Below are 18,599 nucleotides of genomic sequence, written 5' to 3' on the forward strand. Positions count from 1 at the left end.
ATGCCAGCACAGAAATAATTTTTCCCCCTAACTTTCCAAATCCTTTAGTGAATTGTTTTTCTTGTTGTGAATGGAATAATAAATGTTAGTTTTTAGACTGTCATGCTCTATATTTGTAAGCACAAGAAATATGGTGAATGGGCAATGAATTCTGTGTGCATCTGCTGGTTCTTAGGATTTACTTTCTATAGGATCCAAAGATGAAAGACCCTTGTATACGATCTAGTAGTCTAGATTACATTAAACTTTCAGGCTTTATTATACTTTGCTGATGGAATCCTGGAAAGCAACTCCAAATTAAGGTCCTCTGCAAATGGATTCCTAATGCCATAGGTACCTTTTAAAAATCAAGCATTAAGAAGCATTTAGGGAGTGTAAATATAACACAACAGGAGTGGAAAGAACAAAGACTGCAAATGCCTTAGTTTGCCCATCATTCCATGGCCTATTGTGAAAATAACCACTAAGCAGGAATCAAATTATGCTCAAAAAGGAACCTGTGTCCTGTTTGGAAAATGTGATGCTTCAACACGTTAAACTGTCAAACTAAATGAAGGATATAATATTTTAGGGCTCACCTCATTGTGTATAGCAATGTCCCATCCTCTGTAATTCTTAACAGTTTATTTGGCATTGTCATGTTATGAGCCACTGACTTCTTTCCATTGTGGAAAAAGGTATCAGGTGTCCAAATTTTGCTGGCCATCAAATTATTTAGCCGGAGAACAGTCATAGGTCCTTTGAATTTTAATCTCTCATCTTTCCAGCTTTGGCGGAAAAATACATCTATAGTGTATTCCTACATCAATTCAGAAGAAAAGGGAAACACTTATGATGACGCATGTTGCAATATGAGAACTGGAAAAGTATATTCTTACCATTCCCTGGAAGTAAGATGACTATTAATGAAATCAGTAATTATCAGAACATATATTTTCTAGATTACTTACAGTGTACCTAAAGCTGGTTATTAAACGGTTCCAACATCATTACTATGTTCAAAGGAATGGATGTAAAGGAGAACAGTACATCGAAAGTTAGATGAGAATTTAAGATATAATATAGTGGAAACAAAATAATTCACCCTTTTCTCACTTTTCTTTCACCTTCCATAAAGCTGTAATTCGAAGCTGTGGATATGTAGCCACTATGTATAGCACAGAAAGAATATGTCTCTTAGAAGACAACAAGCCTGGTGAAACAAGGTCTTACTAGAGCTTTTTGTTCTAAGCGTATCATTAGCATAAATATGTAGTCAACCTGAGGAAAGTTCACAGTTCACTAAAATTATGTGGTCTGATTTATGAGACGTGGAATAGTTTACTGGGTCAAATCATTGGACTATAGAGAGCACAAGCCTAGGAAAGCTTGATACCAAGAATTATAGTTCAGTTATGCAAAATCTGGGCCAATGGGGAAGAGATGCAGTGGCTGATTCAGTGTACGTGCAGAGAATCAAAATAACCAACACTCAGTAGAAAATGAAAGAATTATTTGCTACACATCCAAAAGAAAAAAGTCAAGAGGGAGAGGGTGGAACTGGGGAAAAATATGTTTACGTATTATACATGAAATATAGATGTATGTGGGGTGAAAACATGAAAAATTCCTGTGGATATAGAATAGTGTATTTTCCCATGGAAAAATTCAGCTCCAGTGTGAAAGTTCAGTATTGGATTATCCTGTCCCTTCCATCATTTATGGCTATAATATTGTGATAAACATCCAAACACTGTTCAAAATCACCCTAAACGCTAACGGCACCTTTGCTGAGATGTCCTGCCAATGGAGATGGCAAATACTGAAGTAAAGGAGATTCCTGTGTGTGAAGACACACACAATTATAAGGAAAAGAGCTGCCACAAGGAATATGTTAGTAAAGAGAAACATTCCTGAACGAGTTTGCAAAATCTCTCTGTGGCAGACACCGACTTGTGATTTTTCTTTTAACGAATTACAATATCCCATGCAACATGAGCAATTGTGGGCTGTTTATTCTTTGTGCAACTATCAGCAAGTAAGAATGGTGATTCTTACTGGTGGTGTGTTTTTCTTGGGTTTAGGGCATGAAATGCCCAATTTCTCTTGGACATGGAAATGCTGTAGTTCCAGAGGATGGTCTTACTCTGGGTTTGGTTTGTTTGTTTGTTGTATTTTTTATTTACATCCCAGACCTGTGAAGCATTGTGGTGCTTATTTAACTGTGTTTCCATTCTTCTAATCACATTCTCAGTGAGCTGATGCAGCCTGGATTTGTTCAGCTCCAGTGACAGCAGTTGTGCACTTAGAGCCAATTATTTGCTTCTGAATTGTGCTTGGTTAGGACCTTAGGTTGAACTGTGTGCAAAATCTTGTCCCAGGTGTGTAGCAGAGTAGGAGAGGAGGTTTAAAATGCAGTCGGTGGCATTAAAATATTGGATTTCCTTCATGTTTTACTTGCTCCAAAGAAAACTTCCTCCTACACACATGGGAAAGGTAAAAGACATGCCCAGAAGGTGACAACTAAGCCATTCCCTTTTTATCTCTTTCAACTGCAAAGGAGGAGGTGAGTGGGAGGTGGTACAGGTTGAGAGAAGGGAGTCTGGTTCTTCACTTTATATGAGCACAAGGTTCTTATGCTGGAAAAGGAGCCTGAGAGTTTTGAGAAGCGATCTGACAACATAAGACAAAAATCAATTTAAAAGCAGATGACAGGTCATGCCTGGCACAGACTGAATCTTTCTCTATTCCAGGCCATTGCACCATACAGGATGAATTCGTTTCAGCTGAGATTTCTCAGCTCCTTAGCTTTCACTACTCACTTTAGCATGCACAATAATTCCCCTCAAATGAAACCTGACAGACAGCTGATCATTAAGATCAAGTCATCAGATACTCTGATTGGGGCTTTCTTCTACAGAAGGGTGCCATAAAGAACAAGGGAACAGAAGGACTTTTTTCAAACCATGTACTATATCAGTGATCTATGTGCAAATACATGAGCAACATGAAATTTGGAATAAATTCTCCACAGTGGAGACTCTTTATTTCCTTAGTGTGCAGGTAAAGAAAGAAGATTCCTATGTGCACTTTAGCAATATGTTGTATGGTATTTAATATTTACAACACTTTAAGTTAAATGTTCTCTAACTTACTCATCACCTTATTCACAAACTAGACCATACTGCGGTCTACATCAGATGAGGTGCTGTCCAGGAAGACAGTAAGACAAAACAATATAAATTCATTCCTGAAGAGCTTACAGTACAGAAGCAGTAGGGTGGAAGGTTTATTAGGAAAACAAATCTGTCTTTATGAAAAGAAAAAAATTAAAATGCTTCTTATTCCATCAAGAATTTGACAAAAATGACAGTCGTGTGAGAATAGCCAGTTATCTATTGGTTAGTTCAGTCCACCATCTAAGAGACCATGCCTGGAAACCTGAAAAGTTCTTCCAAAACAAGATTTTTCTTTAATTTTAAAAAGTGCTTTTCTTCTGTTAAACTTTATTCACAAGTTTGAGAACAAGCCAAGACATTCTCTTTATAGAATAACAGGTTGTGTCTATGCAGCTCTTAAAAGAGTGTATTGAGAGTGGGTAGGAACACCATGTACTCCCTGATATATCAGCCTACTATGTATATAACTGCCTCATTGGATTCTTGCAAACAGATGGCCTAGGTATGCTGATGTCTCACTGTGCCTGGAGTTTCATAACATATGGTGTCAGCTGGAATAGCTCATTGCCAGTTCCCAGCCATCAGTCCTGGGCTCAGACAGGAGTGCACCCTTCCCTCCGTGTGCCAATACAGCTGCTCGTGAGGCCTCCCCGGGACCAAATCCTACAATCCAGACTAAGCTTACTGTACATCTGCTCACTGGAGCAAGTTTGGGGTAGCCCTCAAATGATGATGTCTACGAGCAACCTACAGTATGCATAGAGGACTTTGCACTAAATGCACATTGAGATTAATTTAAATTTTATATTCCGGTAAACTCTTCAGTTTAACTATATCTTTCTGTCTCTGATTTCTCACATATTTCCTGAAGCGCAAGAGTTAGCATGAGTAGGCTGCACACACATTACTTTTTCGAGGAGGCGAGTAGGAGTTTTACACTAAACACTTCTCTGCAATTCCTTAGGTTTCAAAACATCTGAACACCTGTTTGCGTGTTTCTTGGTTACACACTTCAAGGGACTGATGAATTCCTTCTCCTGTTTAACTAAGTGAAAGTCAGGAGCCAATGTGGTATGTTTTTACTTACTTTTGAGGGGTTTTTTTGTGGGTAATCATCGCTTATGCTACAGTAATTCAGCTATACTGAATTGTAATTGAAGTCAATATTTTTTTTTCTAATTTATCTAGTCCTAATTATGAAAGTGGAATATTTTTGGCCTCAGTGTTTCATTATTCCTTAAAACCCAAACACCATAGAAATAGCAGTTTGTCTTAGGAATGCTAAATTAACTTTACTTTCTACTTAGTAATTAAATCACCTGAAAATGCAAAGTATAAACAGATACTGAAGTCCAAACTTTCTGTAGTTCCAAGTAATTCAGCAGGCCTATCAGTTACTTTAAACTTATGTCTACATGTAGGAAAGCATCTATATCCATTTGTTTATTAGGTTGCTGTTCATTATTAGGGTTTTATAGTAAATCTGACTTGACAGACCAAAAAATAGCTTATCCAGCTGACCTACAGAAAACAACTCTAACAAATATAGATAAAGCATAAATCTACCTGTGTATATCTATCACTTTTTTTTTGTCACCTCCCATAAGCATCTATGTCCAGCCCAATACTTTAAATTATGTTAATTTTCAAGAAATTAACAAGAGACCTGATCCAAGAAGACAGGTCTCTACAAAAATAGAGCCACCACAATTCACTTACAAACTGCAGCTGCTACCGTTTTAATTCAAAGATGATAGATTTTAAAAGATATATATTTAGTTTGAAATTTTCAGCTCATCCAGGGGTGACTCGTTACCTATTTTGAGACAGAAATGGGAAAGGAAGATGAAGTGTTTTGCTGAACCAATTACCAGAACACAAATAGTAGAAGTCAGTGGTTTCTACCAATCTTTAATCCAAGGCATTTCCTCTCTCTCAATGTATAATTTACAGTAATAAGTAGATATTGTAATTTCATAAGATCACCAAGGGAAAAAAAGCAGAAGTCATTGAATGATTTTTTTTTTTATTCTTCTTCACAGTGTATCTGGTACTTAAGACTGTATTGTACATATGTACTGAGGAGAGAAGTCACCAGTCTAGCTATTTCCCTGCATTATTCTTCTATTGAAGGTCTTCTCAGCAGAATGACTGATAAGGGCCAAAACGCCTATGCTGCCCAAGCGATTCTTTCTTATTTAAATATTATTCCATCCTTTAACATTGTATTGAGTAGTCAGAAACTTGTAATAACCTGGCATTTAAGCTCTATCTACAGTTTTAGTTCAAATCAAAGAACTGATAGATTTGTGGTAAGGAATGGAACATATTTCTCTTCCAGTGATAATTCTTTCACTCAGCTACAAGGCTGATCTGTTTTCTTCATTTACACTAATAAGGATGTTTCCAGAATTCATCCTAACACAGGATTCTACAGATACTACGAGCTGCAGACCAGGCTTTCCTGGTCAATAGCAACCTACTTGTGAAGACCTCATTTATATGCAAAACTTAAAGTATCTCATCCACGTTTTCACACAATTTTTAATATCTCTTAAGACCAGGCCTCACAGCATCTTCGTTCAGTTTTCTGAACTTCGCCATCCCCTGCAGTTATCTAGCAATTTGATTTTAATATTCATTCCACAAAGAAGTGACACTAATTCTCTCATTAATCTTGTCTTCTCTTTCAGCAGCCAAGACCTAGGAAAGTCACTTCCCATTGATCAGTAGCTTTTAATACAAAAATACAGGTTAGCCTCTACAGATGTCACACTGCAGGCGTAAGTGTTAATTGTGTTTTAAGATGATCATCTTTGTTGGCAAATTGAATCACTGATGTGCCAGCAAGGACCTGAGCAATCATTCTCAGAAGAATACGGATCCAAACCCTAATGCATTTCATAATATATTATGTAGCAAATACAAGGTCTGTTAAAACACATTATTGAAGTCACTGAGGCTGCTAATTTCAGGGCACTTAAATGCAGTCACAGCTAGCAGGAATGGTTGCACATGAAAGCTGACAGCATTTTGGAATCAAGGGTTTCAAAAAAGCCCAGCCTTAAAAGGAGTAAGTTAGTTATTGCATAGATCTTTCATCCTCCAAATTAAAAAGACAAGAGCAAATGAATGCCGTAGAAATATAGGCCATCACTTACCATATCATGGTCTGAAACAGGTCCAAAACTGGTGACGAAGATGTCAGTCTTCACTTCAGTTACACGCTCTGATGAAGCAGGAAATTAGGACAGTGAGTGTCTATCAACAGTCTTCATTAGATCTAACCACTACCAATTCTCACAATAAATAGAAAAATTATTGGCTTTCATTAGCCATTCTAAAATTGGTCTACAATACAGTCCTGGTAATTTATTGCCTCTAGATGTAATTTCACAGTCAATGTCGTCAGCAACAATTTTTTTATTACAGTGTTTCCATAGAACTTTTTGAGACGTGGCTTATGATGCCACAGTACAGCGGCTGTAGGTCCAGTGTTGTGTAAATCTTCACTCTTTGACCAATAAATTCTCTTGTCTGACAATATAAACAGTGCTGAATATTTCACACAGAACTCAGGAGTCCCATTGGGTATCCACTGTTTCTGGGCAAGCTGAATCAAGTTTCTAATTATTAACGTGGGGGTTATAAATTGTGTATTTTGCATTGAGACACAGGAGCATAGAAGAAAGAGAGACAGGGAGTACATTATGATGTATAAAAGCATAAATAGATGTTATTGGCGTGAGTTAGAAATGGTTGCATTATCCTTAACTGCAATAAACAAAAAGGAGTTAAAACATCTCTAAATAAATATCAGCTAAACTTCTCTACTACTTCTTTTTGACTTATGTATAAATATTATAATTTGTAAATCATTTTGACTTTTTAAAAAATTGACATGGACAGTAACATTTCCCTTAATGTGCCAAAGTTGTTTTATAGGCCTCAATGATAGATCAGTATAAATAATAATTCAGATATCTATAACATGTACATAACACAGATTACACGTGTACGGTATACCATAAAGCTAGACTTCTCTGTGAGTTCAAGGATGTACGCTTCCTCCACAATGCCCTTGGCCACTTCAGAAGAATCTAATGATTTTAGGGATCACCAGTGCTGGGTATGAGATGTCTAAAATGGTGCTAATACCCAGAAAGAGCCAAACACCTGGCTTCTGCAGATCGACTGTTGAAAGTCACTTGGAGAAACGCACAAACTTAACCTCTCCTTTCTTCTCATCCCCCTCTACACACAGAGCATCAGTCACTTCTGAACATACTGGTATTTTCTAGGCTACACATCACAAAATATTCACCCAGGACAGCACATATCAAAATAACTCTGTTGATTTAAATATAGTTGCACGGAGTAACACCACCTGGAGGCAGACATCCAAATAGTGCCGAGTGGAGCTTACCCCACCAGCTTTCAGAATTAGCAGCGATGTCAGTCTGAATACATTTACTATGGTGCTACACAAGACACCACGGCGGCTTTGGGTAGACATTTCAAATGTGGAAGGAGCGATATATTTCTCAAATGGCTTTCAAAAAAATGAAATAAATTGATAAATTCAGAATATTTAAAGTAATCCTAAAGAAAAGAGGCTAGCAGAAAAGTACATGTATAAGTAAGTAAAAGTCAGGCAGCAGGCAAAAATTTTCGGAAGACTAAGATATGTAGCTATTTGTTTAATGTTATTTAATTATTGTAAAATAACTAAATTAAAAAACTAATTTAATACAACCCTCTGATTTCACAAGTCTTTGGACTATTTAAATATGATTTGCTCCCTCTAACAAGAAAGTTCTGACAGAAGATAAGTGAAATAAGGAATCAAGGTTAAGCAGCCAGTAATAGCATAAACTTCTGTATCTGATGCAAATTTCTAATGAGAAGCAGTGTTCTTTGATGCACATACAGGCTTTTTACTTTCATTCAAAGAAGTCTACAAATTATAAATATATACAGATGTAAGCAGTTTAATAGAAATGTTTAATATACATACAATAAAATATCTCCTTTTGTGAGACAACAGTAATCAAGATTTTGCATTATACCTCATTCCACTGTCATTCTAGAAATGCACTGAATGACACTTGTACCCTTTTAGCAAGTTAATGCAAAAATTAGCTGGTAGCAAAAGTAATCTCCAGGACTCATTAAAAAAGTTAAAGGATTAAACTTCCAATGTATTCTTCATAATCACAGCAAGTAGAATACTGTGATACAGTTGAATTGCCTAATAATATTTGTTTTGTTCTTTATATCTGTGACTGAGACGTGTACAAACTACAGTGACTATTGACAAAAACATTGGAAAGGCGAAATCTCCTCCTTGGCTGTCCAGTGAAATTAGTGTGTAACCTCATTACTGTTTACAAGCTTTTCAACTAACCTAAAGAAATGTATTTATTCTCTTGACGTCTAATTGGCTCTAGAGTTAAGTAAGTTCACAGGGTCAATTTAACCTTCTATTACTGGAAGAAGCATACGGTTGTCCAGAAATTACTTGGCATGGGAAAAAAATATTCTCTGCTTCAGCCCATCACTTTCACAAAAGTTCAAGAGGCTTTGAACATGTACAAAACACCTGGCAGGAAAAAGATGATGGATATTTTACAAGGTCCAGTAAAACATTGTTGAACAGATTCTTCAAGTTCCAGCTACTGAATCATCTCTTCTTAAGACTGAGAAACTAATATCATCATGAAATCTATTAGCCTTTCACATATTGAAAAGGGAAACTCAAATGAATCTTTTAAAGATCTTTCATCTTGATGTCCCCTTTCCATTGAGGCACTTCCAATGGTGTCATTAGGAGGCAGAAAATGCTAGAAGCTCTTCAGGCACAAGGCATTAATCTCTTAATAGCGTTAAATTAGAGTCCCAGCTCTGAGTGATCCTCTATTTAATATAATACAGCTAATTGATTTACCTTGCACAAACACAGAACATGTTCTTTGAATCAACAGCATATGCTGTAGTGGTACACTGAATTCTAGTTTTGGGAAGCACATGGTCATAGTAGAGAGGCTGAGATTGAGGAAGTCACTTTGAGGACAGAAAATGGAAGCTAAAGGCTTTGGCAGTAAGATAGAAGATTTCCAAGGGAATGGAAAAATAAGTGATACTTTTCATTGTTATGTAACATTGAAGATAATTTAAGTAACTCATAAGTAATAATAGAAAATGCAGATTGTGAACTCACAAAAGATTATGTTATCAATCACACTTTTGCAGAGCATCTAATCCCAGGTCTCTTCAAATCCAGATAAAACCATTGTACTCAGCACCAAATTATTTCTTTTTTTCTTTGATATGCACCTCATTTTCAAGAGCAAGGAAAAAGTGCACACGAACACACAGAAAAAGATTAGCCCTTCCAAAGCCATATGGAAGTTTTGAAAATTTTGTTTACTGTTTTACTAATTAGATGATTCAACTGTGCTTTGTTAAGAGCTTCAGAAGTTGTGAGTCACTCCTGCACAGAACATGTGTTTACGCATACAGTTGGGATATATATTTAGAATCAAGGTTAACCATGTTCACTTTGCAGCTTGATTACCATGGGAAGGCTTAAACTGTGCTTCAGATGCTTGGAATGCATTTTTCAGGAACTTCAAGTCTTGAGTTATATTCAAACCCTTCACAATATCCCTAAGAACTGGAAAAAATTCTAAGTAATTGAACAAAACAAACTCAGGTCAGGAGCTGATTTGACTGCTGAGGATAAATTCATCAGTCGTAAGGATATGTTAACTGTGTCTCTTGACTATAACATCTGTCTCATGAGCCAGGACTAAGTGATATAGACGTACCTATAGAACACATAACAATTCCAACAAAAAAACCCCACAGAAATTATTAATGACTTACTAGTTTTACTGTAAGACAATCTAAGAAGTTACTGATCAGCAAAATAGCAACGGAGTAACACACCTAGACCCTCTGGAGCAACTGGTCCACTTATAGCTATGGAAACACCAGTCAATGTGAACTGCTCTAATTGTACTGTTTAAAACTACTGTGTTTTGCTAATTATGCTAGGCTAATGTAAATGTTCAAAAATTAATAACAAATATTTTTATTTAAACTGCCAGGGAGCTCATTAGTGCTAGAATTGTGATTGGGTTACAAATTAAGAACAAAATAAAAAATACAGATTTATTTAAACAGCAGGAAATAAGCCTACTTATCAAAGGAAACTATATATCAACTAGTTCCCTTTCTGACCTGCTGGTATATTAGCCAAGGCTTATTTGAATTGCATATTCTGGTGATTTAAATTAATTCCATCCTTTCTGGTAATTCAGTTGTTCCTCCTCATTTCTTATGTAGCTCTGTGCTGTAATTATCCAAAGAGAGAAGACTTTTCCTATGGATTTGAATGAAAGGAATTTAGATGCCTGTGTACACTATTATTAATAAAAAAAAAGTCATGTAGATGCATCCTACGAAGTGTTTTGATTGAAGAACCACAACAAATACACTCATAAGAACTTTGTGCTGCTGCTTCAAAGTTGCTCACATCCTCCCTACCTCCCTACTGCTGTATTACATCTATTTTGCTAGGGTCTTCTATGGCTTTTTACAATTGCCTTTACATCAATGTTGTGCCCACAGAGTGGAAAAAAAGACCAAAATCAGCCCTTTCATTTTTTACAGAGTTAAGTACAGCATCTAGTCCTTCTTTACTTACAGAATTATGTGTAGTGGTCCAGTATAGGGCTTTCTTTTCACTTATAGTAGAAACACTTAAGTTTAACTAAAATTTTATTATACTAGCAAACCAAAAACATATTTTCTTTAACCTAAGTCAGCTCAGATACGAGTTCAAATCCAACAATTTCTATTGGGACATCAATCACCAAGAGGTACGTTTACCATATATTTATAGATAAGGTTCTCATAAAACTGAATTTTAAAATCTAATTAATGTAATACTATCAGGTTTATTTTCCATCACTTTAAATATAAACACTCTGTGGAAGTAATGAATTGCCTGAGATGGACTGATGTTCCACTTAAGGACACTTACACTCAATTTAGATAAACACCACACAGGAGATCAGCGAATAACTTTACTGATAGTATAAACCAAGTATAATTCTGTTCAGTACTGAAGTAATGTTGAGAATCTACTTGAGATGATCCAACAGGCATTCAACCCAACTATAAAAGCACATCTCATTTAGAAAGATTCTGGTCTGCTTAATCAAACCCACTGTATTAAACAACCTTTTTGCTACAAAACCCTACCCAAAGCGATAAACCACATCCACAATTATTCTAAGTTAAAAGGTCACAGACCACATGCTATCCTTTACTTTTAGAGAGTGGATGTGTGCACTGCAAAGGTGACAGTCTTGAAGTATCTGTAGCTGCACCTGATTTTGTGTTAATGAATCTCAGCAGCAAATACAACCAACCTGCCCAGTGCAAGCCCACTCTCTCTCCACTGTGACATTCCAAATCTGCCACAGTGGCATCCCAGGGCTCATCTCTATCCCCTGCACAAAGACAACTCGGAACAAAAGGAAACGTTATACCAGTTTATCCAAGGAACTTATTTTTTCCACCACTTGTCATTGTTTTTCAATTCTTATAAACTCCCACTCTAGCTATAGTGGTTTATTCTGGGAGGTCACCAAACACTGAGGTGAATTTTCCTCCTTATTTGACTCTTTCCTAACACCCTCTGATCCTTTACTTTGTTCAGAATTGTGTATTTGAAAAGTGAACAGCATCTCTACTATTTAGCCTATTTTTAATCACCTGTAGTTCTAGAATACAGACAGTTCCCACAGAAAATTGTTATTACCTAAATGACTTCATTGTTTATTTTTTTTCCTTAATGTCTAACATAATTTCCTCTTTTTCAGCCTCAATATGTTACTTTCCGCAATTCCTCCTCCTTGCTTTTTGTAAATTATTATCCTCTCATAGAGTTAATAGGTGTCCTCTAGTGTGATTCAGAACATTCTTACATTCATTTTAAAAGCTCTATTTTCCAGGCATAAATAACTGTAAATGTAGTTATTTGTCCATGTTTATGGATAGGTACAACAGATGCTATTTCCTAGCAATGTCTGACTAAGTGACTATGCCCACGTATGAAGGAGGCAAACATCTAAATAACATAATTTACATCAATAATTATTGATATGAGGTGCAAATATGCCAATACATAACTTAGTGCCATGTTTTTCTTTTAATGAAAAGTCAGATTCATTTTAGCCACAATGACCTTTTTTAAACACTGAGCATATTCAATGACGATATTTTTTCCCTGGGGGTCACCTACTCCAGTTTTTAATATTCTTGTTGATGAGAAATAATTCCTCCCTTGTTTAACAGCAAAATGTTCAGAGCTGCTCACTCAATTTCAGACATGGCCTTACTGGGTTATCTGATGAATAATAATTTTCATTCCCATAGTCTTTACAGAGCATGTGCACTTTTCAGCTTTCCTTTTGAAGCAATACCTCATAAGAAAATCTTAAAAAAGATAAGAGAGGACTTAATATTAATATAGCACTGATTCCATGTGTGCTGAGTGATTGAAAATTCAGTACCTCTAAAATTATCATTATCTTAATGCTCCACCTTTTAACCTGGCTTTCCAAATAAAACATAGTATAGTTCCAACAATGTATCTTTGTCAAGAGATCTCTCCAGGAGCTTGTTCCTGGCTTCATAGTGTCCTGTCTGCTTCACCAGAATATTTCTACCAGAAAATGAAACTGTTCACTACACTAACAGGACACTTTCAAACAGGGATAGAGAAATAGCACGGTGTTTATTTCAAAAAGGAGGAAATTACTCCTGTAAGTGAGTAGAGCAAGATCAAGATGATCTTGCTCTATTAACGATTCATCACAATTTTTCAGTAAACGTAACTTTTTGTCACCGAATTCTTCACGTATACACAAAAACACAAGCAAAGAGAATCAAATAAACTGACTAAAGAAAATCTATCATTTATCTTTTCTTGCATAGATGAGAAAGAGTGAAATTGGTTATCTTTTCTGCTTCTGTTCATGCACAGAATTCTCTTTTCTGTAGGTGTATATAATTGAAAAACCACACTACAGAAGGAGGGGTCGTACAGGGATAAGCAGAGAGTTTTCTGCAATATGTGCCTTTCTGCAGAAGAAAGTAACTGTACCACGCAATGTTTTACTTCACCTGCTGTTTCTCAGAATGCATAGGAAAAACAGCACAGACAAGTTTGGATAATTAGAAGAGTGCTATAGCGTACTGAGCGGTACACAGATTTACATTGTGCCTAATAGCGCAAAATTTATCAACATAACGTATCTCTGAAGGTCTCTGGTGTCTTAAATTCTCTGATAGCTACATCAGGGCATTAGACCTAATTCTCTATATCTAAAAATACTTTTATATTGGTAGCTTCCTTAAGTTTCACTGTAAAGTAGATAAAAATCACCTTCTGTTTAAAATATTTAATAAGAAGCCATCCCTGCTGTTGGAAAGAAAATGAAAGCGCTGCTCTTCCACATATATTTTAAAATTTCCAGCAACAGATCATGCTATAAAGGAAGGCTGTTGACCAACTCCAAAAACTGTGCTATATTTGACACATCGATTTAGATTTCTCATTGGATATTTTCACATATGGAGCATTTCAGAATATATTCCCCCCACTATACAAAGTGTCTAAATCAAATGTGTCAAAATTGAGTCATCTTGAGGTTCTTAGCTCATATTTAGATACTCCACCAAGAAGGTTTTGCAAAGGTGAATTTAAAAATTCTTGAGCGAACACTTTATTACGAATTGGTACCAGAATTGAAAACATTGGCTCCGATGTTTGTCCCTAGTTTTTGAAATCTATAATTTATGTCTTTTGAATAAAGCATTATTTAACAGCCATTTTATTACTCTTTTGTAAAGCCACTTCTTACTCCATTCGGTTTTAAACATTCATTTACTGCCCACAATTTCATTAGATATGGGATTTTTCAAAAGTCCTAGTACTCGTAGATCCAATATTCAAAGCTGACAAAACTAACAGATAAATTAAATTAATTCTGTTGAACTGACACTGTGAAACCATAATGTACCAAGCAACAAGGAAACTGTGATATTCAAGGTTCTTGTCTAAAGGCAGGAATACGCAACACAATTCAGAAAAGAAGGGATGCACAAGTTATTTAAGCTTCTCAAACCCTTGGTTAGAGAAACTACTCCAATCCAGTCTTCTCTCTACTCCATACTTCCCATGCTCCACCAGCTTTTGCTTTTAACTGATAGTGATGCATTTCCTCTTATCAAAGCCGATACATTAAACAATCTTTCTAGTCAGGAGCAAATTTTAATTGGACTGGGTGATCCTTTCATGAGGTATGCAGACTTGTACACCTTTGAAGTCTGGCTTCAGAAACATATATATACAAACACACTTAGATAAGATTCTATATTGCTGTGCTTAGTTCTTTAAATTGCAACCCAGAGAATGAGAGAAAATCCTTCCTCTGTGTCTCCCTTTGTTTGCTCTTCTAGTGACTGTTAAACAAATCATAATAGCTGCAAAACTCATATAAGAAATCATCATGGGCTCAGATTTTTCTTGTAGGCATACACCAGACTCTACACATTTTACGGTTTCATTTATTTATTGCCCTGTCTGCTATGTTTATTTACTGTGATATGGTAACTGACTGAACTACCCGCTTGCGTTAATCAAAGATCAAGGAACATTTATTTCTACACTACCCCAAGAGTTTACAAGTAAGCAGGCAAAACTACTGGTAGATAAAAGTAAAAAGTTATTCTTATTTCTTTGTGTATTATCGGAAATTGCACACAAAAATTTAAGGACCAACCCATTTTGAAACGTGCGAATTAATAACTTACAAACAGAATTTTCTGTTTAGCCATTCCTTGAAGTCACTGAAGTCAAACCATTGAAGATGCTGGCTCACAATTCAAGAACTGTTGCAAGATGGTAGCCTCAAACCACAGAATAAGCTTACTCTTAATTACCTTCCATTTCATCCACAGGAGCTTGTATTAGCACTCTTAATTTAATAGCCTCTTCTTCTTATAAAGCAGTTCCTCTGAGAACTATTATGTCAAAACAGGTTGAAGTATACTTTGTGGTGTTGGTTGTTTTGCTTTGTTTTTCCTGAAGTAAAACTCAGCCTTTCCATGAACAGGAAAGAACAGATTTGTGCTTGTATGTTTAGAAATTTCACATTTGTGAATGATGAGACCATTTTTTGGGGTCGTGTCACAGTAGAACAAATGAAAGAGTGAATCTAGGGATGCTGACAAAGATTAGGCTTTGTAACAACGTTTTCATAGAGATGTAATTTCTATGTGGTTTTATATCTTTTTATGGATTCAGCACCAAAAGCGTAAGAAGACAGACATTTTTACGAAGCTGTGAAGACAAAATGTTACGGAAACAAACCCTGACATACCTAAGTAGAAAAAAAATCTTATAAACTTCTCTTGAGACTTTTATGACTGAGGTTGATTGATGCTTTCACTGCTAAAACCAAATCCTCTTATGAAGATAGTCATAGATAGATGTGCTGTTTAGGCCTGATTCATAAACTTGTCATTTGTCAAGTCACGGGTCATATTTTATTATCTTTTATTCTTCACACATTTAAACTTTTAATACGTATTCAGAGGTCTTCTTGAATTACAATCCATTTTCTTCTTCTGGGTGTAAGTGTGTGAACACTGAGTATGTGAAAGGCAGAGAAGGCGTGGCATTTTTTGAAAAGATGGATATTACCAATCAGCGTTATTTTATCTGTATATATAAACAGCATAAAACAAGTACATGACAAAAAAATAACATTGTTTTAAATTATTTTATCTAACGTGTAACCTTGAAAATTATAATACAACACACCTCCCAGTCCTGGTCTCAGGCGGTTATCATAACCATCCAGTAGACGATCCAATATTCTGGTAAATACTGTGGTGTTGTCTTTAAGTTCATCTTGTGATGAGGTTTGTCCATAGCTGAAAGACAGAACAGTTAATACCAAAAACCAGAACCTACCAATAACTTTACAAAACAATAATTCCAAACTCTGTTTAACTGTCTTTGTATTGGTTTATGATCACAAAATCTGCTGCGTAAAACCAGGATTGTTGTGCTTTATAAGGTTCTTCCATTTAAACATTTTCTTCCTAAACTGTACCTTTTTTTGTAAAAATGTAGAAAACCAGAGCTCCTCTATAAACAGTGAGCAAATAGAATGTCAGTTCCTTAATGTTATTCTTGTTATTCATTAATGGTTATAATATTCTGTGTTCCTCAGTAAAAGGCTCGTTTGTCAGCAAAAGATAATGTGTTTAATCCATAATAGTTATAAAGGGTTTGCATACAAAGAAAGAGACAATAATTTAGAACGCTGACATCTGAGTACTGAAAATAAATGCTGAAACAAAGATAAAGCAAAAAATACAGCGATGTCTTCTTCATGAATACAGAAGTAAATCAAGTGACCGTGCATTTTCATAAGTCTATATATCATTTGGCTTTATTTTATTTCCTATCCGCCTTTAGCAATTTGATTCAGAGGAATACTTCCCACTTTTCCTTACAAATGTGTAACAAAACCATCTGTTGATATGGAACTCTTTCACGCCCAAAAAGCTTCGCTTACAGATCCCCAATGTATATCTCTAACTCAGCCAAATGTCCTGAAATTTTGCTCGAACAAGGATAAAATTAAGCTCTTCGAACTCATTTACCAAGATCTTACTTCCATCAATACAAATCAGAATTAAATCCTTTGGGCTTAGTGGTTTCTGTTTGCTGTAGATGACATCAAAATCAACCTTTTTCTTAAATCTGAGACCTTTACCAAATACTCTGTCACAGATGATTCCCTTAATCAGAGATTACAGTTGTCTTAAAGCCAAACCCAGTACCGTTTTTTCATTCATCGCTGGGAAGAATTCCATTATAAAGGTGTGTAGTCGTCATGACTAAAAGCAAAACCACTGCTTTCCAAACCATCATTTTGTCGCACACATTGCTACTGAACTGGATAAACACTGCAGCACTGAAAACTTTTGTTCAGGATCAGGTCTAGTCGGAAAAGTGATTCTTCCATTGGACTGCTTTCTATCCATACAGATACAGTGATACGCGGGTCTCAGTGCTCTAACCCGAGCACTAACTCAGTGCTGCCAGTTGTTCCTGCTCTAACCAGCAAAGACCGTCTTAGGAGGAATATACTGTTACATGAAACAATCTTTTTCTATTAAAATTGCTACGAAATGATTTTCTCTAAGCTGCATCAGTCAAACATCCTTTGTGCATCCCGCACATATATTCCACTTGTATCAAATACAAAGAAAAGGAGGAAAGACACCCTGAATACAGGTACTCTGGAAACACTTCCAAGTTATTTTGCAGTACAGGTTTGAATAAATAACACTACACATTTAAATGAGTTTCAGAATTGACCCTCATAGAAGTTCTACTACCTTTTGTTTTATTTCAATAGGATGTGACTTTGTAGAGAACAATTTTTCAGAGGTTTTTAATGTATATAAATCATTGTTTCTAATGAAGACAAAATCCTTAACAGTCTTTAAATTTCCTCTAACCATATCATATAATTTCACTTAATAAAAACAGGCTGATTTATTTTTCCTATCTACAGTTGCGTTTCAAGTCCCAGACGTTAATATTTTTTCCTTTTATGCTTCCTATATGTTACCAAACAACAAGTTCTTCTGTCTCCAGTGAGCATTATCTTTCAAAGGATCATTCCTCATAGACTTTATGCAGAATTGTAACACAGGACTTTTCACTGGATTCAATTTTATATTAACACTCAGTGTCAGTAAACAAGCTGCTGTACTTACATATCTCAAGGATAGCAGAAGGTCATCGGGATTAAGGTGGCAGAAGGATATAAAAACACTTCAGAAACTTTAGTGCTAAATAAATGAGTATATTTGCAGAAGAGGTGTCAGAAAGATGGACTAGTGGCAGTGCAGTTGCAAAAGATGCAATACAATACACCGCTTCCTTTCTGGGTATCGCATTTGTCAGTACCCTCACCTGTTCTTCCCACCATTTTATCAGAGGCAAAAAGCACCGGCAGGGCTGTTTTTAACTGACATATGGTCACAACAGGAAGAATGCGAACATTTATGTACATATAAAGTGTACTGTATCGCCAGAGGGATTGTGATTTTTCATTCAAAGCACACACATTAAAATAGCCCTAATGCTTTTTTTATGACTAGAAAAATGATATGAAAAACTGTGTCTTACTGTACCACAGACAATTTATCAAATTCATTAATTGTTTTTTATCATAAAGGATGAGCAGCATTCCAGAAGAAAAGTCAAGGGAAGTTACTATGAAAAAACAGCTTTAGAAACAGATATATTTCATGTAAGGTGTGTACATTTTGAGA

The 18,599-nt window shown here is 35.8% G+C and overlaps 1 protein-coding gene across 4 annotated transcripts in view; it reads right to left on the bottom strand.

Annotated features, from left to right (window-relative positions):
* Positions 1-18,599, bottom strand: part of GABRA1 (gamma-aminobutyric acid type A receptor subunit alpha1) — a 42,246-nt gene that overhangs the window by 18,971 nt on the left and 4,676 nt on the right. For all 4 annotated transcript variants that reach the window (XM_054079321.1, XM_054079323.1, XM_054079320.1 and 1 more), the window contains exons 3-5: positions 16,063-16,175; positions 6,320-6,387; positions 579-799 (exon numbers count right to left, since the gene is read on the bottom strand). In XM_054079321.1, the coding sequence (XP_053935296.1) occupies positions 579-799; positions 6,320-6,387; positions 16,063-16,175 (402 nt within the window). The remainder of the gene's footprint in view (positions 1-578; positions 800-6,319; positions 6,388-16,062; positions 16,176-18,599) is intronic.

The sequence above is a fragment of the Cuculus canorus genome, chromosome 14 (assembly GCF_017976375.1).
Source record: "Cuculus canorus isolate bCucCan1 chromosome 14, bCucCan1.pri, whole genome shotgun sequence".
Lineage (NCBI taxonomy): Eukaryota > Metazoa > Chordata > Aves > Cuculiformes > Cuculidae > Cuculus > Cuculus canorus.